This window comes from Meleagris gallopavo, chromosome Z, assembly GCF_905368555.1.
Source record: "Meleagris gallopavo chromosome Z, MGAL_WU_HG_1.1, whole genome shotgun sequence".
NCBI lineage: Eukaryota > Metazoa > Chordata > Aves > Galliformes > Phasianidae > Meleagris > Meleagris gallopavo.
The window spans coordinates 73065743-73088194 of NC_139435.1; the positions used below are offsets into that span (position 1 = coordinate 73065743).

Genomic DNA, 22452 nt, shown 5'->3' on the forward strand with positions numbered 1-22452 from the left:
TCATGTGGTCTCTGCTGATGCTGTGAGCTGACTTCAGTAGGCAGCTCAGCCCCACACAGCTGAAAATTGGAAAGGTAACAGAGCAAAAATGCATGGGCTAAGATAGAGATACTTCAGTACGCAAAGCAGGAACTGCACATCCAGCGAAAGCAAACCAAGGAGTTCATTCACTTCTTCCCCTTGACAGTCTTTTCCAGGAAAGCAGGGTCCATCACACATAGTGGTTATTTGGGAAGATGGACATTCTTCCTGCTTCCTTGCTTTCATCAGCATCTTCCTCTGGATGCAACCTCACAGGATATAGGACATCTTTTTGGCTACTTTGGGTCAGCTCTCCTGGCCATTTTCCTCCCAGACTCTTACTCATCCCCACCTCTGCTGGCAAGGCAGCATAAGAAGCAGTAAAGGCCTGGAACATGGGCAAATACCAGTTAGTAACCACTGAAACTTGATGCATTATCGACGGTATTTCACCACAAACCCAAAACATAGCAACATATGTGCTGCTGTGGGGGAAATTAACTCTGTCCCACTCAAAGCCAGCACAGATAAATAGATATCTTATCAGATAAGATATATTTAACTATGGGAAATCTACTATGGTGCTCTAGGGAAAGTATATGTAAGCCATAGGTAGTGTGGAGATCAGGAGATCAGAGAATTTCTTGCCACTGTTTCATGCTGTATAATCACTGGAGGACACTGGATTGAGTTTACCAGGACTCATTTAAAACACAAACAGTATATGGTGAAGTTGCTCAGCTCCTGTTGAAAGATGTGTACTAAATGCTGAGAGATTATTTGGAGAAGCTTTGCTTTTTTTTGTTCTGTTTCATTTATGTCTTCACTTGCTTCTCAGTACTTTCGGAGTTGGGTAATTAAACCATAGGTGTGGTCAGTGGTTCAGAAACAAGAAATACGTGTGAAGTTAAAAAGCTCTTTGTGACTCAGTTGTAATTCTGCTGCAGTTTTACTGTGAGAAACAGCCAAGGAGACGAATACTAGAATTGTTTAAGATAATGATGATGAACAATTTTGCTTACACTTTGAAAATTATTTCTATGTAGGAGATTAAAATAAGAAATTTTCCAAGGAGGGCTAGATGATGTTGTTCCCTGAAGTACATTTTTTATATGTTCAGTAAATAAGCAGCCAGTTTCACTCATGAATTTTTTCATGCTCTTAAAAAAATAAATAAATAAAAAATAAAAAAAAAAGATTAGATTTTACCTATTGTATTAGAGGAATGCATGGATTCCAGTGAAAAATCATAAGGCTACTTGTGCATACCTTTACTAAAATGTTTTTAACATGTAACACATTGTGTGGGGTACTTTTTTTTTTTTTTTTTACATACGTTTGTTATCATATTTCATGGTATGATAAAGTTATTCTTAATAAAAAGGTTAGAGCCTCCAAAAAGAGGGGCAAAAGAGGAATGTATGCATTTAACACTGTTGGTCAACTACTTTGTAACATTAATACTTAATATTTGAGAATATGCCATTTCTCATATCTAATTAGTTTGAGGCAGTGACAGGTATTGGATAGTTCAATTGTGGCTTCTTGTATGCAGTTGTATTTTTCTGTGTTTATTACTATTCTATTTACTATTTATTTCTATGTTTATACTTTTTGGTGCATTAGCATGTTCTGATAGTTGTAAATCTGTCACTGTAGAGTATTTCTGACTAATTTCTTACATTTCCCAGAGATGAGAAGTCTAACAGCTCAAGTGATGCTGGAGAAGCTGGTAAACCTACAGACATGCCTACACAGAGAAGAAAACGGATTTCCACTATGCCCAATCTTGTCAAACCCAGAGCTGGGCCTTCATCTGATCTGCATACTGCATCAAAACCACAAAGGCAAGCATCACAGGCTCCTGATGGCAGTGCTTCGCTTCAGAAGGATTCTCCTCCATCAGAGAAAAGTCATGTTGAAAGCTCTTCAAAGTCTCCCATGCTACCTGAAAAGAAAACACCTGTGCCACAAGTGCCACAGTTTTCCCCACTAAAAAAATCAATGAACAAAGAGCAAACTGTAGCTGCTCCAAAAAATGACGATACCTTGAAGAACATACCTTCCCCACTTAAGGAGAGACCAACACAGGAAACATCAGTGGCACAGGAGGAAAAGCTACCTCCAAAACCATCTCCTGTGAAAGAGAAACGAATATGTTCTGACCGTGAAAGGATCCTCAAAGCTCGGAAGTTAAGAGAAATGCTTAAAGAAGAGCTGAAGAAAGAACGGATGGTAGGCTTCTACCTTGAGCAGTGCTGATTTCTGCAGGGCAGGGAAAGATGTTATCTACCCAACATTATCATTGCTTCTTTGCAGTAGTGTTTCCTGACGATAATCATATTGCTAATACTTCATGATATGTCAATAACCCTGTGGGGATTTAATTTATAAGCAGTAGCAATGCTGTGTTCCCTCCTTATATAGATTTCATGAGAAATTAGGTATCTTTACTTTTCATTAGACTTAACCTTTTTAAACGTGAGACCATGCTACTATATCATAGCTATAGCACTAGCGTGGCAATTTTCATGGCTGAAAATACAGTGGTGAAGTATGCTGTAAAAAAGCTTGGGATTTCTTGTATCTCTTAGACCTTTACTGACTGAGTTATGTGACTTAGCTCTGCCAAGTGTTGAATATCTCTGAGAGGGTAAATCTCTTAGGGGATATGTGGTCTTTTTGATAAATACACACTTTATGATAAACTTACCAGTTCATTGTAAAAACAAAACAAAACAAAAAAGTAACCTCCAAATTCCACCAACAAAAGAAGAAATTTCACTTAACTACAGTACGTAATAAGCAAATAATACTATTTATGAAATAAAAAGTACTTCCTGGTTGAAATTAAGATGGTTTTTTTTTTTTTTTTGCTTTTATACAGAAACAATTGAAACACAGGCCTCCAATAATTGAAGGATGTTCTCCACCAGATCGCACTAAAATGACCATGAGAGACTTGATATACTATCTACCAGAAAACAATCCCATGAAGTAAGTGTGGCTTTTTTCCTTTTCCTTGGATAAATGATTCTTTTTCTATTTCTGCCAATTTAATGATTGTGAGGAGAATTCTCAAATCTGGAATGTTAGCACAGATGCAGTATTATTATAATGGTAACAAAAGCTTCTAAACTCTTTCATGTCTACTGAGTCTCTGTGTAGACGTGAAAAGGAAACTTAGCATACGTGTTGAATTGTAAAAAGTAAAATCTTTCCCCACAGCCAAATCCTCTCTGTAGAGGTACAGAGTAATAGTAAGTGGGTCTTTGCTACGTAGTCTCTGTTAAATTTATTACTAGAGGTAATGAATCACTGCAAAATCTAGTGGACTCTGGGAATGAGCATTTCTCTTCCTAGGTTGAGGAAGTGCAGAATACCTGCAAGACCTTGAAGGTGTCTCCATCCTATCTGAACAGGTGTGGCTGCTGCTCTTCCTTAAGAACAGTCGCCATAAGTACAGCTATCTGAGTCCTGTTATTCCTTCCTCTCTAGGTTCATAAGCACATTTGTGTTCACGAATCCTGAGAATTCAGTACAGCTTCAGAGCCTCCTGTCATGCATGTGCACCTCTTATTCCCTGGCCTGTTCAGCTGGGTGTTTGCTGTAGAACAGATTAATGCACTCGCATACTGATTTACAAATATTCCTGCAACAACAGAGCTGTTGAATTTGAGCTCGCAGACTGCCTGATGTCCGTGCCTGGATGGTTCGTGGAACTCTACCAAGCTACTTGTACATACAGGCCTACGCATGCAGAGTTAAATGTTTTGCTCATGAAGAAGCAAAATAGCTTCTGACAGGTTCTTGGTGATACCAGGCAAAGTATTCACAGGCAAGCCAATAATCATATACGGAAAGAAGAGTGGAACTCACCCAGCTGGTGAAGAGGCTCTCTGTTATACAGCACTGTTTCCCAGGAAGCTGTCCAGGTCCAAGGGGTGCCCTCCCTTCTGTAGCTGGTGCCTATAAGAGCCCAAGAGGGCTCCACCCTAGGTCAACCTCTTCTACTCACATGGGGAACCTTTGCAAACTTTTGCAAAATTTTTGCTGTAAACTTGCTGTGCTCTCTAGGCGAGCTACAGCCCTTCTCCAGGTGCTCAATCACCAGTTCAAGCTTTGAACCTAACAGTTTCCCTACAGCTGAATAAGCCACAACCTAGTCTCTGTGATTGCTGACAGGCAGGTCTCCATACATCTTGCCTCTCTAGCTGTTTGAACTAAGACCTGTACTGCCTCCATTAACTGGTATGCAAACCTCTCTTATCTGCTAACCTGTCTGGTTTCTGGTAATTAAGCCTGCTGGTGCAGTGAAAGGTAGACTCTTCTGTGGTTGCTGAATCTTAGATCTCGTGGCAGAGAGATCGTATAGAGCAACCTTCCTGCCATAGGAAGGGACGTATTCCATTAGATAAGATTGCTCTAAGCCTCATCCAGCCTAGCCACTCCTTTTTTAGTTTAAAATCATTCCTGCTTGTTCCTGTCACTATCTACCCTTGTAAATGTGTGTTTTGTTTTTTTTTTTTCTCCTCCTGAATGTTGCCAAGGCTAAAAAATCTCAACTCTCTGACATACAGAATCAAACTCTGTAACCCAAGTAAGATAACAAAGCAGGTACGGTTTATTAGTTCTTGCTGCACAGACACCAAGTGCAAGGGGGATGGATCTGCCTAACTTGCACACCGTCGGGAAAAATCGTGCTACAGATATTGGCCAAACTAATACATAATAATTTTCCTGGAATTCGGATCCATGTTCATTACAGCCCGAGAGTTCATCAGCGTGCAGTCTCTCACCTCTTAGCACATGCATAGTGGGTCGTGGGATGAAGATTTGTCCTCTTCCTCACAAAGGCTTCTGACCTTTCTCACTGTAAACTTCTGACCTTTGGGGGGGGCCTCCCCCCAGACTGGTTTCTTCTTGCCCTGGGGACATCTAATCACCTCCTTGCCAAATGTTCTGGGGCTGTTCTCAGACCTTATCGGCATGGCCTTCATCCCTCACTGTCCCAGACCCAGTGTCTGCCATCCCTTATTTTCTAACCAGCTTTGTTGTTAGAAAATTGTTAAGTATAGAAATGTAAGGTTGGTTCAAATAGAAGGGAGAAGAGTGACAATCACACATTTAACAATAACAAATAAATAAATATAACACAAAACATAGTACTATTGCAACCAAAATACAAAAGGTAACAGCACACAACATCAACTTGCCAGACACACCCTGTGTACAACAAAATAAAGAAAATTAGTAACCAACTCATCTTTTCCTTATGAGTTTAACTTTTGACGGTACACTTTCCTTGATAGACCAAGTAGTTCCTCAGCATCTTGGAATAACTTCCTGTAACAATACTTTAGTTACCCCACATGCCTTAGTTCTACAAGGGAATGCCTCTGGGCACTGTAAAAAGGTATCAGTTAGTACCAACATACAGTGACACCCCCCTTTTCTTAGGAGTTTGAGAACTCAATTTGTCATTGTTACTCTCCCTTCTAAATCATTAGTCAGATTGCTATCTTCTCAAGAATAATTTACAGGTTCTGACTCAGGTTCAGAGATTTTAAGTTTACCATCTGGAATTAAAGCCTTCAACTACCTGTCCTGCTACCTGACCCATCATCTTATTTCCAGTTTCCTGTACAGTGCTACCTTTCTGATGTCCTTTACGGCGTATAATAGCCACACTCTTTGGTAGATTTACATCGTGCTGTTCTCCTTGTGTGTGCAGTCCTTGCTCTTTTCAGATGGTGCTGTGAGTGTGTAGCATCCCAAATACACAATTAGCATCTGCCCAAATAATTAAGGCTGTTGTCCAGGCAGTTATTTCGGCCTTCTGAGGGAAAGTCCCCTCAGGTAAGGTTGTGCCTTGATTACCTTGTCAGCAGCAGCTGCTGCATATCTTGCCTTACAGTTTCGTTGTCTCACAAAACTGTTACCATTGGTAAACCAGGTGCCTTCTGCGTCTTCTGAGGGTTTGTCTTTCAGATCCGACCAGTTGGAATATGCAGTTTCAGTTTCAAAGCAGTCATAAAATACTGGCTCTCCAGGAGTTCCGCTAAGGAAAGGTGCTGTGCTGACAATATTAGTTACAATTATTTCTACATCATCCTGTTCTACCAGGATGGCCTGGGATTTCAGGAACCTTTGGGGTGAGAGCCAGTGCCCCCCTTTTGCCTCCAATACAGAAGACACTGTATGTGTTACTAAAACTGTTATTCTTTGGCCTCGCATAACTTTACTGGCTTCTCAAATATTGAGCACTGATGCAGCCACCGCCCTCAAGCACCCCGGCCATCCCTTACTCACTTCATCAAGCTGTTTGGAGAAGTGTGCCACTGCCCTTTGATAGGGTCCAAGGTTCTGGGCAAGGACTCCCAGGGCCATTCCTTGTTTTTTCTTTTTATGCGCGCTGGTAGCCCCAAAGCAGAGCCTTCAAGAGTTCTTGTTTCAGCTGAGGGAATGCCCTCCTTGCCTCCCCCTTTCATATAATATTTTGGCTTTACCTGCAGTCCGTAGCTGTGTATCCATCCTGTCATCCCTGGGAACGTACAGAGTTCCTTGGCAGTTCGTGGCTCAGGGGTTTGGCAGATGGCTTCTTTCCTGACAGTCCTTAAGGTTCCAAGTCCAGCTGTATTCTCAAATCCCAAATACGTCACTTGCTCCTGAGTTATTTGTGCTTTCTGTTGAGAAACTTGATAATCATTTAAACCAAGAAATTTAGCAAACTCACAGTCCGTTGCACACAGTCCTCTTTTGTTTCCATGACATCCACGTACTGCAGGAACGTAAGTTCCACCTTACTTGGAGGAACCCAAGTCTCAGGTTCACAGGTTGACCAGTTCTCGAAAATCATTGAGCTGTTCTCACAACCCTGGGTAACACTGTTCAGATTAACTGAGTCTTTTCTCCCCATACTGGGATTTTCTTATTCAAAGGCAAATAACCTCAGGCTTCCTTCGGCCAAACCAGGCAGAAAAGGCATCCTTCAAATCCAGAAGGTAAACTCAACCTACTCATTCCTTAACTTGGTTAATAAAGTGTATGGATTTGCCACCACTGGGTGTATGCGTTCAACTATTCTATTACTTGCCCTCAAATCTTGTACCAAACTATAGCACTTGCTTTCCAATTTTTTTTTCCGTTGGCAGGTTTGGAATATTGTATTGGGATTCATATTCAATTAGTAATCCAAAGTCCAAAAATTATCTATTATTTCTTTTATCCATCTACAGTCACATATCGTCAAAGGGCACTGCTTTATTTTAACTGGGCTAATCTTGCTTTTAACTTAACTTCTATTTAGGACTGCATTTTTGGCTCTGCTAGGTATCCCTGGTATCCACACTCCTAAGTGTATCTTATTCAAGATTTCTGTAACTTCTGGGGCTACAGTCTTGTTTTTGCCAGTTTGTGTTAAAGCCAGACTCAGTCAGTTAATATTGTTTGGTCCTTAGCTCCAGTTTTATTTAATTTCTTGCCAGAGTAACCTGGCGTGTACAAGAATTCATGTATTCCTACTCGTTTTCTCAGCCTATATTTAATTCCCAAAAGTAAGATCCCAAAAAGGAAGCCTTTTATTGGGCATTAGCTCCTACTACTGTTACAAAAATCATCTATGGGTGGTAAGAGGTAGCCATATCCACCAAAAGATAAACGTCTTTATCCTGCTCTCCTAGCTGCAATTTAACCAGTGGATCTGCTAAGGTAAACTTCCCTGGTTCCCATCCTTCAGCTTTGCAACTAGAGATGATTCCCTCTTTCTCTACGGTTTGCACACTGTTTTCATTCCAGTGGGACGGAGTCCTCCCTAGACTCTTCCAGCCCCCCTCCTCCCCACCTCTCTCTGAGTGGATCTCTGGGTCCTGTGGCCCTCCTCTAGTGCCACAACAGTAGCAGCTGCTATTATTCACAGTTTCCTTACTATCTCTGTTTCTCAATCAGATTTTTTGTTTTTTGTTTTTTCCTTCTTTTTTTTTTTTTTCTTTCCTTCACATCACTCACCTCTCTTTGGTCCTGACATCCCTGTCACACCCTCCTCATTTTTGCCTTCCTCAGCCTGTGTCCTTCACAAACTTTTCACTTTCCAAACTCTCATCATTACATAAACTACCAACATCGTATTTCAGTTTTACCTCCTCCTCTCCAGAGGCTTCCAGTGCTGATACTAGGATTTAGAATCATAGAATCACAAGGTTGGAAATGATCTATAAGATCATCTAGTCCAATCGTCTTCTCACTACCACTGCTACCACAAGCTACTAAACCAAAAAAACTTGCAGCTCCTCATCCAGATGCCTCTTGAACACTTCCAGGGACGATGACTCCATGACCTCCCTGAGCAGCCACTCCAGTGCCTGACCACTCTCTGAGAGAAAAAGTTTTTCCTCATGTCTAACCTAAACCTCCTCTGGTATAACTTGCGGCCATTTCCTCAGGCCCTGTTTGTTGCCTGGGAGAAGAGGCCAAACCCCTCTTCACCCCTACCTCCCTTCAGGAAGTTGTGCAGTGCAGTGAGGTCTCCCCTGAGCCTCCTCTTCTCCAGATTAAACAATCCCAGCTCCCTCAGCTGCTCCTCATAAGACTTGTACTCCAGATCCCTCACCTGTTTCGTTGCCCTTCTCTGGACACGCTCCAGGACCTCAACATCTTTCCTGTAGTGAGGGGCCCAAAACTGAACACAATACTCGAGGTGCAGCCTCACCGGTGCTGAGTAGAGGGGGATGATCACCTCCCTGCTCCTGCTGGCCACGCTATTTCTAATGCAGGCCAGGATGCTGTTGGCCCTCTTGGCCACTTGGGCACACTGTTGGCTCACGTTTAGCTGAGCATCAACCAACACCCTCAGGTCTCTTTCTTCTTCACAATCATCTAGCCACTCATCCCCAAGCCTATAACGCTGCTTGGAGTTATTGCGGCCAAAGTGCAGGACCCTACGCTTGGCCTTGTTGAACCTCATCCCATTCATCTCAGCCCAGCAATCCAGCTTATCTAGATTCCTCTGCAGGGCCTCCCTACCCTCAGGCAGATCCACAACACCTCCCAACTTGGTGCCATCTGCAAACTTACTGAGGGTGCACTCAATCACCTCATCTAGGTCGTCAATAAATATATTAAACAAGATGGGCCCGCTACCAACCCCGGGGGAACACCAATTGTAATGGGTCGCCAGCTGGACTTAACTCCATTAACCAGTTCCCATTGGGCACAGCCCTCTAGCCAGTTCCTTATCCAAAGAAGCGTATACCTGTCCAGACCACAGGCAGCCAGTTTCCCCAGAAGAAGCCTGTGAGAGACTGTGTCAAAGGCTTTGCTGAAGTCTAGGTAGACTACATCAACAGTCCTTCCCTTATCCACCAGACTGGTCACCCAGTCATAGAAGGAGACGAGGTTGGTCAAGCACGACCTGCCCTTCATGAACTTGTGCTGGCTGGGCCTGATCCCCTGGACACCACGCATGTGCCATGCGAACTCACCCAAGATGATTTGCTCCATTACTTTCCCCGGTATCGAGGTCAGGCTAACAGGCCTATAGTTCCCCGGATCCTCCTTACGGTCCTTCCTGAAAATGGGAATCACATCAGCAAGCCTCCAATCCTCCAGGACCTCTCTAGTTAACCAGGAGCGCTGATAGATGGCCGAGAAGGGCTCGGCAGTCACCCCCGCCAGCTCCCTCAGCACCTGAGGGTGTAGCCCCTCTGGTCCCATGGACTTGTGACAGTCCAGATGGAGGAGAAGCTCTCTGACTGTCTCCACTTGGATCTCCTGGATTTTGGGTTTCCTAGATCTCTGCAGAGGCTATTCTCACTTCCAGTGCCCTATACTCTCAACCTTCCCCTTTGCAAGTAATGGTGTTTACAGCAGCAGTCTCCATCCCCGGCTCGCTCTCTCACACCATGTTCTGCTTGTGGGGGAATGGCATGGGGGGGGTTGCTCTCATGCCAGCACAGATAAACTCACTTTCTCTTTAATCCTTTTTCTTTTGTACATTATTCCTCTATTCGTACCCCCAGTTACACTTCCACATGCCCTCAATTCTACTTCCATATACCATTAACAATTATATTTTCTTATACCATCAAAACAGTTTGTCCCATTCCCTTCAAAATCCACAAATTAAACCATACAGTTCTTCAGTTTCCATAAATACCCTTAATACCATATAACTTCCCCCTAACAATCCATATCGTTTGGTTATAAACACCTCGCCACAGAACCAGCACTGGTTGACCCACCTTCCTCACACCTCCTTGCAAATAGAACACAATATTACATAAACAGGTTGACATTCATTCCCCAAATGAACAGGCATCTCTCTATGGATTCATCATCCCCATTCATAAATTGATACAGAAACATAAAGACAGACAGACAGACAGACAACGATCATTGTTATACTCCGCACTCACACTGCAGCTGTGCCATGTCCCAAGTACTCAACACATTTGCTCGCAATCACACACAGTGCCGGCTTTACACTTTACCAAATCAGAGCTCTGGACTCCTTTCAAGTGTTTTGATAGCAATTACTCAAATACAGAGTGCCGAACCAGATAGGGATAGCAGTACAATCTATGATTTCCAATATTATGTCCACGGAATCTAAGTAGTCATTTAACAAAATACCTGATGTTACTTACCAATCCCTGCGTACAACTTACAGGTCCTCTTTGTAGGAATTTCCCAAGGAGTTTTCCTGCAGCCAGCTACCAACCCAGCCTGTGAGCTTACTTCCCAGAGGCAGCACCAATGGCTATACAGCTCACGGGCTACGGCTCCTGGGCTCCCCTCATTCCATCCACATACCTGGTCTGCCGATGGATGGTCCTTGTCTGCTCCCACAGTGGTCAGATGAGGAAGGGGAGTCCTTCTGAGAAATCTCGGGGCGTGCCAAAGGCGTCCCGTCTCTCAGCCGGTCCTGCAGCCGAGTAGAGGGTGTCCCATCTGGGGTGCAAAATTGACCTGTGGAATCAAACTCTGTAACCCAAATAAGATAACAAAGCAGGTATGGTTTGTTCAGTGCTGCACAGACACCAGGTGTAAGGGGGATGGATCCGCCTAACTTGCACACCGTCAGGAAAAATCGTGCTACAGATATTGGCCAAACTAATACATAATAGTTTTCTCTGAATTTGGATCCATGTTCATTACAGCCCTAGAGTTCGTTAGCGTGCAGACCCTCCCCTCCTGCGTGTGCGTAGTGGGTCGTGGGATAAAGATTTGTCCTCTTCCTCACAAAGGCTTCTGACCTTTCTCACTGTAAACTCCTGACCTTTCGGGGTGGCCTCCCCCCAGACTGGTTTCTTCTTGCCCTGGGGACATCTAATCACCTCCCTGCCAAATGTCCTTGGTCTGTTCTCAAACCCTTATCTTTATGGCCTTCATCCCCCTCACTGTCCCAGACCTAGTGTCTGCCATCCCTTATTTTCTAACAAGCTCTACATTCTTGCTTCTATAAACTATCTCTAACTGTTCCCCTTTACCCCCCTTATTCTCAGTCACTGTGAAGCCTTCTTGTCTTTTTTACTTTCACTTATGGGGCCCTTCTCACCTTTCATGTCTGTTTTCCTTCACAGGAGAAGTGCGCCAGCCCTCTCATGTTTGTTGCTCTCCTCTGGGTATGCTTTAACTGTTAGGTCTATGTCTCTTGTGCTGGGGGGCTCCAGAGCTGAACAAATTGCTCTCACAAGAGTGGAAGTAGAGGGGGAGAATCACCTCCCTTAACCTGCAGGCCATATTTTTCATGGTCTGGTTGAGATTTTCTCATCCAGGTATAGGACCTTGCACTTGGCTTTCTTGAGCTTCATGAGGTTCAACTGGAGATAGAATAGACTGTGATGATGATGTGGGAAGGATCAGTCATTAGATGTAATGACTGGCAGTCTACTTACAGCCCTTTCATCCCTCTCTGCTCCAATCACACCTATTTCACCATGCTTATTCCATACTCATCCATCATGATCCCTGTTTTTTCCTCCTTTGGACACATCTCTTAAATATATCACAATAAGTTTACGTAGTTGTGCAACCTTCTCCTGAGTGCATTATATTATAGACAGTCACACAGAACCCTCTCAAATATCCCAAAGATTCTTACCAACTATGAAGTTTAGATTGACCTTCAGTCCCGTTCCTGAGTAGTTCCTCTAAAGACCCATCAATTAGTAGCAGAAAAGTTTTGGTTTGTTATTGCCTGTTATTACCTGCTCATTAATGTTTATGTGCCTACGTCTTTTATTTACCCCTTTCCTTGCTAATTTTTCTTTTGCACTAGATAGTCCTTAAGCAGATAATGAACCAGATGTGCTCACGTTTCCTATTCCTTTACTATGGATACGATCACCTGCATATGATGTGGTTAAATCTAGCAGATGATTGAAGCACCACACAGTTGTTTGTTCATTCCCCCACATTCCCAGTGAGATGGGGGAGAAAATCCAGAAAAACAAACTCCTCCTGGGTTGATGTAAAACTGTTTACTAAGATAAAGAAAAGGATAGTAATTATAACATGTATATATGTATGAATGTATATAACAAGTGATGCTTGTATGTAACAAGCAGTTGCTTACCAGTCCCTGACTGATGCCCAGTTAGCCCCTGAGCAGCAGAAGGAAAAATGAGGTGAATTCCCATCCTCTTCAGAACTCCTTCTGCTTGATGTGTTATGGGATGGAATATTCCTTTGGCCAATTTACATCAACTGTTCTAATTCTTCATGGGCCCTTCACTGTGAATGGCCTTGGTTCTGTACTGCACTGCTCAGCACGCAGCTCTAAGCACCTGTGTATTATCAACATTGTTCTTCTCCCAGAACCAAAACACAGCATCATATCAGACACTGAAGAAAATATTCTGTCCTAGCTGAAGCAAGTTAGTTTTGAAATTTGGCTGATACGCACTATCTTAACTTTATTCAGTTAAATCTTATGTCAGCTTGTACCTTGAAGTAGTTGTTTGAGCAAGGAGCTGTTGGTTAAACTGAAGGATGAGAAGAACTGAACAGGCAGTGGAAGTGGGAACGTGTAGCCTGAGAATGCAGACAGACACTGATTCTGTCTGTAAATGTGGAGATGAGGAAAACCAAGGTGCAGATTGAAGTGAACTTTGCAAGAGATATGGAAAGTAACAAGGACGGATTCTATAGGTGCATTGGTCAGAAGAGAAAGTCCTGGAAGAGTGCACTTCCTCCAGTAATTGAGAAGGGAGAAATCCAACAACAGCCATGGAGAAGGCTGAGATGCTCAATAACTTACTTGCCTTATTCTTCACTGGCAGTCAAGAGTCCCACATATCTCATATCCCTGAACCTTTAGGTGGAAGCAAGATCTCTCCAACTGTAAGCAAAGAATAGGTTTGAGACCAGATGAGAATGAACACATATGAGTCCATTGGGCTGGACAGTGTGCATCCCTAGTGTGGTTGCCAATGCACTCTCCATCATATTTGACAAGTCATAGATGTCAGGTGAAATCCCAAGTGACTGGAAATAAAGGAAATATCACTTCTATTTTTAAGAAAGGGAGAAAGGAAAAGTTGGGGAGCTACAGCCTTTGCTTCTGTGCTTACTAAGATCATGGAACAGGTCCTTCTGGAAGCTGTGTTGATGCACATTGAAGACAAGAAAGTAATTTGAGACAGTATGGATGGCATCACCAAAGGCAGGTGGTGCTTGACTAATGTGGTGGCCTCATATGTTGCAGTAACAGCATTAGTAGACAAAGGAAGACTGACCTATCATCTATGTGGACTTACACAAGGTCCTTGATGTGATCCCACACCTGTGTTCTTATTTCTGAATTAGAAAAATGTAGATTTGAAAGGTGGACTGTTTGCTGAAAAAGGAATTGGTTGGATGGTAGCAGCAGGAGAGTTGTTAGTGGTTCTGTGTCCCACATGAAGGCTGGTCATGAATGGTGTACCTCAGGGCTCCCGTACTGGGACTGGTGTTCTTCAACATGTTTATCAATGATCTCAGTGATCTGAACAGTGGGAAGTGCACCCTCATCTAGTTTGCTGATGATACGAGGCTGAGTGGTGCAGTTGATCTGTGGAGGGAGTGCCATTTGGAGTGGCTCAAACAAGCTCGAGAAGTGGGTCCACATGAATCTAATGAGATTCAACAAGGCAAAGTGTTGTTCTTATTTGGGGCAGTCCTGTATATGTGTACAGAATGGGAGAGGAATCACAGAATGGCATAGGTTGGAAGGGACTTTGAAGTTCCAATGACCCTGGGTTGGAACCCTGGGCAGGATTACCACCCGCTAGGTCAGGCAATCCAAACTGGCCGTGAACATCAGCAGGAATGGGACATTCACAGCTTCCCTAGGCAGCCTGTGCCTCACCACTCTCTGAGTAAAGAATTTATGTGTAACATCTAACCCACATTTTCCCTCTTCTAGTTTAAAACTATTCACTTTTTTTCTATCAGTATCAGACCATGTAAAAAGTCTCTCTCTCCTGCTTATAACCTCTCTTGAAGCATTGGAAGACTGCACTGAGGTATCCTTGATGCCTTCTCTTTCCAAGGTAAAAAAGCCCAGTCCTCTCAGCCTTTCTTCATAAGAGAGTTTCTCTAGCCCTCTGGTAATCTTCATGGTCTCTTGGACCTGCTCCACATCTTTCTTGTGCTGGGGGTCACTGGACACAGTACTCCAGATGGGGCCACAGCAGAGCAGAGTAGGAGCAGACAGTCACCTTTCTCACTTTCTGGCCAGGTATGTTTGGATACAACCCGGGATGCACTTGGCTGCAAGTGCACATGGCTGGCTCACACCCAGCTTCTCATCTACCAGGAGCCCCAAAAGTTCTGAGAACAGCCCTGAGGAGAAGTGCTTGGGCATTCTGGTGGATGAAAAGCTTAACATCAGCTAGGATTGTGTGCCTCCCAACATTTTATGATAATATCTGGTATGTAGTGTAAAATGTGCAGTAGAAGATGTAAATTGTTATGTTTGATAACCTTGCAGAAAATTACATAAAAATATGGTGCTTACTGAAGGGGGATCAGTTTCACAAATGAACTGTGTTTTTACTTTCAAACTTGTCAGTTATTGCAAAGTAGAGATGCTCATGTGGAGTGCTTTGTTGTACTATCATATTCCAGCATGTACTTATATCTCACTGACGGTCCACTTTTCATCTTCAGTTTCCTGTGATAAGGTAATCTGCACTTCCTATTAGATGCTTTGTTAAAATTATTTCACAGTGAATCAGGTGTTGATCATTTATTATAGTCTCGTGGATTACTGTGTGAGATCTACTCTTTTGCCCTTCACCAGTTGATGCTGATAAAAAAAAACAACACCCAAGCAACTGAAAAACCACACAAAATTCATTAAGCAGGGATGACTGTTCAATTAGACCAAGTTCAGATATGATAAAAAGAATTGAAAATAAGGGTTTGTTTTGTTGCTTCTTTGTGCGTTATCCAGTGAAAGGAGGTTTGGGGGAACGAAGCAGAAATATATCTGTACAAACTTGTATCTCTAACTCTTAAAAATTCTAGGTCTTCATTAGCAGAAGAAAAGAGAACAGAAAAAAGTTCGGCACTGCATCAAATGAAAGAGTAAGTCTTGGAGATAAAGGTACTTATAGTTAAAAAAAAGTTCTGATATTGGAAAATAACATGTTTAAATGTAGTAATATTAATAATGTTAAAGCTTCATTTACTGCTTCAATATCATAGCTGTTATTTAAAATAAACTGTGAGAGTGTTTTGTAAAAGAGCCTCTTGCTTTTCACATTACAGTTTTGGACTTGTCCATCACACAACAGAATGAAAAGCAGATTTCAGAGTCTGCATCAGCCAACTTGTTTCTAGGTTGTATTGTTAAGTGGTTAATTAAATTGTTGAGCATTTGGCACATAGAGCAACAATTTGGTGGAGTGCTACCACAAATAATATTTTTTGCTCTGTAATACTGTAGACAGGAAGAAAAAAGTACTCCTGATCATGAAGAGGAAGATGAGGAGGAGGCAGAGAATGGGGAGGAAAGTCAGGATGGTCCACTTCTAGTTCCTCGTGTGAAAGTAGCAGAAGATGGTTCAATTATTCTGGATGAAGAGAGGTGAGTTTGACTCGTGCTGCTAGATTGCTGCTTTTTTTGTAGATAGGACTGTTTGAGAGAGACACGAGTATACGATGTTGAGCTATCCTGATTTAGAGAACAGTGCAAATATATAGCAATATATAAGCAATAATTATCTGTGTCTGAGTCGTGGCAAACTTTCCTGCTCTTTCTCCAAAATGTATTTTTCAGAGGAAGGTGTCATCCTTTGTAACAGTGCTGAATTAAGCTTTCAAATGTCTCCTGTTTTGTTCATTTCTTTGTTTCTCATAGTTGCAAATGTTTGTTCATTGTTCAGTCATCAGTATGATTCGCTTCAGCTTTGTATCTTGCATGTTGCTGCTATTCAGCTGCCAGTAATTTTTCTTAGAACGTGACATCTAAGAAACATTAGTCTTTCCAAATATGTGTATGCATATTCCCAAAATATGCTACTGGCATGAGATTTAGGTTGAAGTACAAGGCTAGAAAAGTCCTAGGAAAAGAACTTGAAGCTTTTCAGAAAGAGGAGATACTATTGTGTGGTTTTGCAAAGCAATTTTCTTGGATATTAAAAAGACAGGCCTTTGTGGTGATTTTTTAAAAGATATTTTAATTATCTGTCTTTGTATTAAATCTAGTAAAAAGGGTAAACCAAACTTGCTTGCACAGTTTGAGTAGGCTAATGCTTTCTTACCACATTCTTCCATTAAAATACACAATAATGTTATAATTACAGTGGTTAATACTGAACTCTAGCTTATGGCAGGAAAAGCCTGAGTAGTTGGCCTATAAGTGCCAACTGTGTATCTTGCTAGGAGTATTGTCAGGTAAGTGTTTTTTGTCTTTGCTTTTGTAGTTTAACTGTAGAAGTTCTAAGAACAAAAGGTTCCTGTGTTGTAGAAGAAAATGATCCCATCTTTGAACGTGGTTCTACAACTACATATTCCAGCTTCAGGAAAAGCTTTTATACCAAACCATGGTCAAATAAAGGCAAGTATACCTTTGGTTTCATGTTTTGCATCAGCAGGAAGATCTTTATGCTTAACAAATTTTATTCCCAGTGAAGTTTATGGATCCGCTTAAGTCTTACGTTCCTCACCTAAGTTCTTTAAAAAAGCAGAGCTCTGATGTTATCTGTGAAAATAGGCAAGTTTAAAGAAATCCAGCTTAAAGAAATCTTAAGGATACTCGTGACTATTTCTGTTATGGAAGTTTAGATGCCATGGAAGTGCTTGCCTTTTTCAGATGGGTAGTTTTGGCTTTGGTTATCGAGATACCTGAGCTCACTATGGAACAGGTAGCCTTTCTTAACAGCTCCTCTACTTGGTTCTTCCAGCACAAACAGAAATAAATATAAAGCTATTTCTGCATTGTCTGTTTCTAATGCATACAGAAGCTATGTTTTTGTGTTTGGTTTCTTTTTTTTTGTTATAACTAGCTCTGTTGTAGCTCTGATCATGGCTGACAGCACTGTGCAAGACTTCTTATAGTTATATATTTTTAAATAACTTCATATGGAAAATTTAGCTTCAGAACATAACTGTGTTGCTCTTGGAATGTGCTATTACCCTGTTTACAGTGAATAACAATGAGTTTTAGGTATTATTTGCCTGGCTCCTGTTTGACTTTGTATTCATAATAAAAGTAATAACTGGCATTTTGAAATCAGTTAACTTTTACTAGTTATCTACATAACATATTTCATATTCAGCAGTTTTATAACAGATTAGACAATTCCTTCTGTTAATAGTTCGTGAAACAAATGTTATTAGATATGCTTCAGTAAAATAACACGCTAGCTCAGCTGAACTTGTAGTCTCTGTAGATAACCTAAAAATTATCTATCTAGTTGTTGTAAGCCTTAAGATGTTTGTATTTTAGGTAACAAGAAGGCTGATTGCCTTAAATATGCTCAGTTATGTGTATGTATAGCTATGTATCTTTCCTTTTTTCCCCAGAAACAGACATGTTCTTTTTAGCTATCAGTATGGTTGGAACAGACTTCTCCTTGATTGGACGATTGTTTCCTCACAGAGCCAGAGCAGAAATTAAGGTAGAGGTTAAGACACTGAATCCAACAACTAAGCATCATGTTTCAATTTTCTGTTTCCTGTTTTTCTGTCACTATGATTCCTATTAGTATTGATCATCTTAATGCTAATTGGCTCTGTAGAAATTACTTTAATAAATGTTTCCTGGAGATAGAAATCTCAATTATGAATATACTGACATGAATTCTGAACAGAGTATCTTCTAAATCTAACATATCTGAGCACAGTTTGCCTTGATTTTATTTTAATTGCAAATACTGATGAGCACAACTATGAGACTTTTTTGTGGTGCCTTTCTTTGTATTTGCCTGGGAAAACCCCTAGTATTTCAAACTCTGCCTGAATTAGAAATAAGAAAAAAGATGTTGAAAAGAATCAGAAACTGAGCGATGATATGTGTTGGTGACAGTAAAAGCAAACATAGTTTTGACATTTAAAAACAGATGGCAAACTTGTGTTTGTGAGCATGCTTACAGGTATGCTTAAATATTTACAACTTTGGTTTGTAGAAAATTTTCTTGCATTGAAGAAGGCTCATAATGATCTGTTATGCAACAAGATATGATACAGCACTTCTTGCTTACTGAAAAAGGCAATTTTTTATTGTAGAACAAGTTCAAACGTGAGGAAAAAGCAAATGGCTGGAGGATAGACAAAGCTTTCAGTAAGTAAAGCGTACCCCTCTTTACTGTGAGTCAGTTAACTAGCAATTATCCTCTTTCACTGTCATTTTTTACTCTGCTTAAGTTAACTATATGACTAAGCTTGGTCATAGCTGAGTTTAGAAGCTGAGAAGCCTTAGGTTTTTTGTTTGGCTAACAGTAAAGTCTTTAGATTTAGTTTCTTGTTTTTCTATACATTTAATATTTTACATTAATATGCATTTTCCATATATATTCAGTTAATCATTCTGGTCCTATTTAGCAGAGTTACTACTTGTAAAATGTTTTGAGAATCTTTAAATCCTTTGTGTATTGTTTCAGTGGGAGATACAAGTCTTGAATTAGCATGCATTCTGCTCCCAAAGGAGCAAAATAGCTTCTGACAGGTTTTTGGTAATGCCAGGCAAAGCTTTTGCAGGCAGGCCAATAATCATAAACAGAAAGAAGAGCAGAGCACACCCATCTGGTGAAGGTGCTCTCTGGCTATACAGCACTATACTGGCTTCCCAGGAAGCAGCCCAAGTCCAAGAGGTGCCCTCCCTTCTGTAGCTGACACTTATATGAGCCCAAGGGTCAGCCTCTTCTGCTCACATGGGGAAACCTGGCAAACAATTTGCCTGTGCTCTCTGGGCCAGCTACAGCCCTTCTCCAGGTGCTCAAGCTGTGACCTGACAGTTCCCCTACATCATGTTAATGCATTATATGATACTGTGATAAGTACTGTAAGCATTTCATTATCTGTTTTTTAAAACCAAGCTGCCTAATAGTTTTTGTCACCTCTTGTTCTTTCTCAAGTGATGCAGAAATTGATAAGGGATTCTCCATTTAAATTTGTATAACCTGTGCTTTTTATTATCATACTGTATTAATGACTATTTTACAAAGGAGAAAAAAATTTCACCTTTGATTTTTTATTTTTTTTTTTACTATTTTATTGCTTTAATCTGAAAGAAGAAAAGCGGCCCTTTGATTTTGAATTGTTTACCCAGCTTCTTGAGAAGGTCTTGGCAGATGAGGAAAAGAGGAGGCAGAAGACTGTTAAGAGCCAGAAGCCAAAGGAAAAGAAGCCACTAAGGCCTAGGAAGAAACCAAAAGGTATTTCAAAAGAATGTATGAGAGCACAGGCTAATTGTTAGTAAGATGTTGCTAGCAGAAGTAAAGTCCTGTAGAGAATTTCTGTCTTCTCTGTTCTAGACACAGCAAGAGAATCCTGGCTTCATAGTTTAATTCTTCTTTAGATATAGTTTCTTGATACAGTAGTCAGAGAATCATTGAGGTTGGAAAAGACCTTCCAATCTAAACCTCTCCTGTGCAAGTTAAGGCCATTTCTTTGTGTCCTATCCTACTAAATGGTAGCAGCCTGTTTCTTAAGGCACATTTTCTATGGACAGAATTGTGAGAGCACACTGAGCATAGTACACTTCTATGATTTGAAACGCTGATATTCTAAAATAAGTATTCTAATTTAATTAGAATCTCAGTGATTTGCTAATGAATTTCCTGCTGCTGTTTAAAAAAAAAAGAAAAAAGATTACGGTGGCAATAGTTGCTAAATATATAGCATCTTATTATTTCATTAATTGTGACAAGTCATAAATCTGCCTAAAATAAAAACAGTTATAATGACAGCATTTCAGAAATTTTGTGGGGTATTTTGAATGTTTGTTTCATAAGAGCCCATTTCCTTATTAAAAAAAAAAAAAAAAGAGCAACTCTTTTTAGGGGATGCTAGCCAAGAAGCAGCATGTCATTTTAATTCTTAAAATTGACACAGCTGTTTTTCTATATCATTTATTTCAGATTTGACTGAGGAAAAGACCACCTAATGGGTCTTGAAGTTGTATGTAGAAATGTGTTGCTAGACTTCAATAGTATGTTTAATGTATATCATGTTAAGCAATGTGAATATGCTTTTCTGTTTCTCTTGCATTTTGAATTACTTGGAGGGTAACAAATATAAGAGTAATAAAAAGAACAGGGAAGGAGTGTTTGGTGGTTGTCTGATGTTCCACATAAATTTAAGATCATGACAAAATGTTCTGGAAAATGAAGGAAGTAGAGTTTTAGAAATGTATTAAATCCAGAAGAAAGCTTATGTTATGAATTATTAGCCAGATAATAATTCTAAGCTTTCTTATGTAAAATAGAATGGTTAAGTCACATGCATCTATCGATCAAAATTACATTTTCCTGATGTAATTTCTGCAACCATGACTATCTCTTTCTGCAGAGATAGAAGAATTCTTTTTAGGAATAGCAATGCCTGTTTTTACTGGACCCACAAATGGCTGCATAATCCAATAAAAAGTATAGGAACAAGAACATTTCATAACTGCATCCTTTGTTGGGTTATGCTGGTCTAACTGTGGTCCCAGGTGCAGAACGTGTTTTGTGTTTAGTGCTGAAGCTTCCTTGTTTTCCTGCAATATACTGATATTAATGTATGGATTCAAAAGATATTGCTAGTGGGAATATATTTAAATTTATGACTCTTAATACTCTGCCAGAGTAGTAATTGGAGCCCTATTGTGTTGATAGCAAAAGTTGCCAACACAGAAACTACAAATAATCAAGATGATCCTCAGGAGGCCAGAATTTCTGATGCAGAAACAGAAGCAGATACTGTGACAGCTGAGAAGGAGAATAAGGAATCACTGGGCGTTTCTGAAGAGGCAGAAGAACAAGTTTCAGTAGAGGCAGCATTAGTGAATAAAAAAAGAAAAAGGAAGAGAAAAGATGATCTTGAACAAGAAGTGGAAAACCATCCAGAAGAGTTGCCTGTCCCTTCAAAAATCCTTGAAGAAGGGAAATCATCTAAGAAAAGTAAGAGGCAAAAATGCTTACTTGTTCAAATATTATGTTTTTTGTAAGTACACTGCAAGCTTAGAAGTAAAAAACTGAGTTTTTGTTTCATATCATTGGTCTGCCTTGAAAGGTTGTAGAATAGTGACCTTCGAAGTCAACTCTTGTCCTAAATCTAGATGTTGTATTTTGTTGCAGCTGGAAACAGTTCTCTGAAAATATAATACCTAGTAGGCATGTTCTGCTGGGATTTTTTTTTCCTCCTAAATTAACCCTTGCTTCATTGTAGCTAGGATGCAAAAGCTGGAATTGTAAGCTGATATGCAGAATGTCCAGACTGATTTAATTCTTATTTATTAGCAGGAAAAAAAATGGTCAGTGATACAAATGCTACTGGTCATACTGTCTGCAGAGAAGACCTGGGCAGTGTTACTGAAGAAGAAAAAGATGATCTACCTGCTAAAGAGGAGGAGAGATCACTCTCCTTTTTATCAATGGATGACATAACAGAGAGAGAAAGTGATTTCAACTTATGCAGGTAACGTTTGCAATGGAACGCGTAGGAACAAAAAAAAAAGTGATTTAAATTTTTAACATTAGTTTTATTTATTTGTTTTTGCCATCACATGAAGTGGCAGAAAATGGGCAGGTTTTTTAGTTTCTGAGGACTGTCTTGGGTTTCAGTAAGTTGCTTTTTATTTACACTGTCAATATATTTTCTGCCCTAATAGTGCCCCAGTGCTTCCCTGTTTTGAAAGGAGAGTTGGACTATTTATGGCTATTTATGAAGACAGGTCACTTATCCTGACTACCAATATTTCTCAAAGCACTGCCTGGTAATGTTGCTGGGTAACATTGCTTT

General features: G+C 40.6%; 1 protein-coding gene and 1 long non-coding RNA gene across 14 annotated transcripts in view; one reads left to right on the forward strand and one right to left on the reverse strand.

The window, feature by feature from the left end:
- BDP1 (BDP1 general transcription factor IIIB subunit) overlaps positions 1–22452 on the forward strand; it is a 62940-nt gene that overhangs the window by 1224 nt on the left and 39264 nt on the right. For 7 of the 10 annotated variants that reach the window (XM_085213370.1, XM_085213371.1, XM_085213372.1 and 4 more), the window contains exons 2-11: positions 1713–2256; positions 2909–3018; positions 15532–15591; positions 15953–16093; positions 16932–17065; positions 18034–18128; positions 18736–18790; positions 19740–19883; positions 21327–21611; positions 21951–22128. In XM_085213370.1, the coding sequence (XP_085069496.1) occupies positions 1713–2256; positions 2909–3018; positions 15532–15591; positions 15953–16093; positions 16932–17065; positions 18034–18128; positions 18736–18790; positions 19740–19883; positions 21327–21611; positions 21951–22128 (1746 nt within the window). Of the gene's footprint in view, positions 1–1712; positions 2257–2908; positions 3019–14666; positions 14741–15531; positions 15592–15952; positions 16094–16931; positions 17066–18033; positions 18129–18735; positions 18791–19739; positions 19884–21326; positions 21612–21950; positions 22129–22452 lie in introns of those variants that run through there. The other 3 variants (XM_085213373.1, XM_085213374.1, XM_085213379.1) reach the window with 3 other exon arrangements.
- On the reverse strand, positions 952–12527 carry LOC146542385 (uncharacterized). 4 transcript variants are annotated; one of them, XR_014880418.1, is made up of 3 exons: positions 10831–12527; positions 2084–9586; positions 952–1969 (listed from the first exon to the last, which is right to left on the reverse strand). It is a non-coding gene; the product is annotated as an uncharacterized LOC146542385 (long non-coding RNA). The 4 variants fall into 4 exon arrangements; XR_014880420.1 differs by lacking the exon at positions 10831–12527 and adding an exon at positions 10665–10824; XR_014880419.1 differs by lacking the exon at positions 10831–12527 and having other exon boundaries at positions 2084–6457; positions 6531–10824.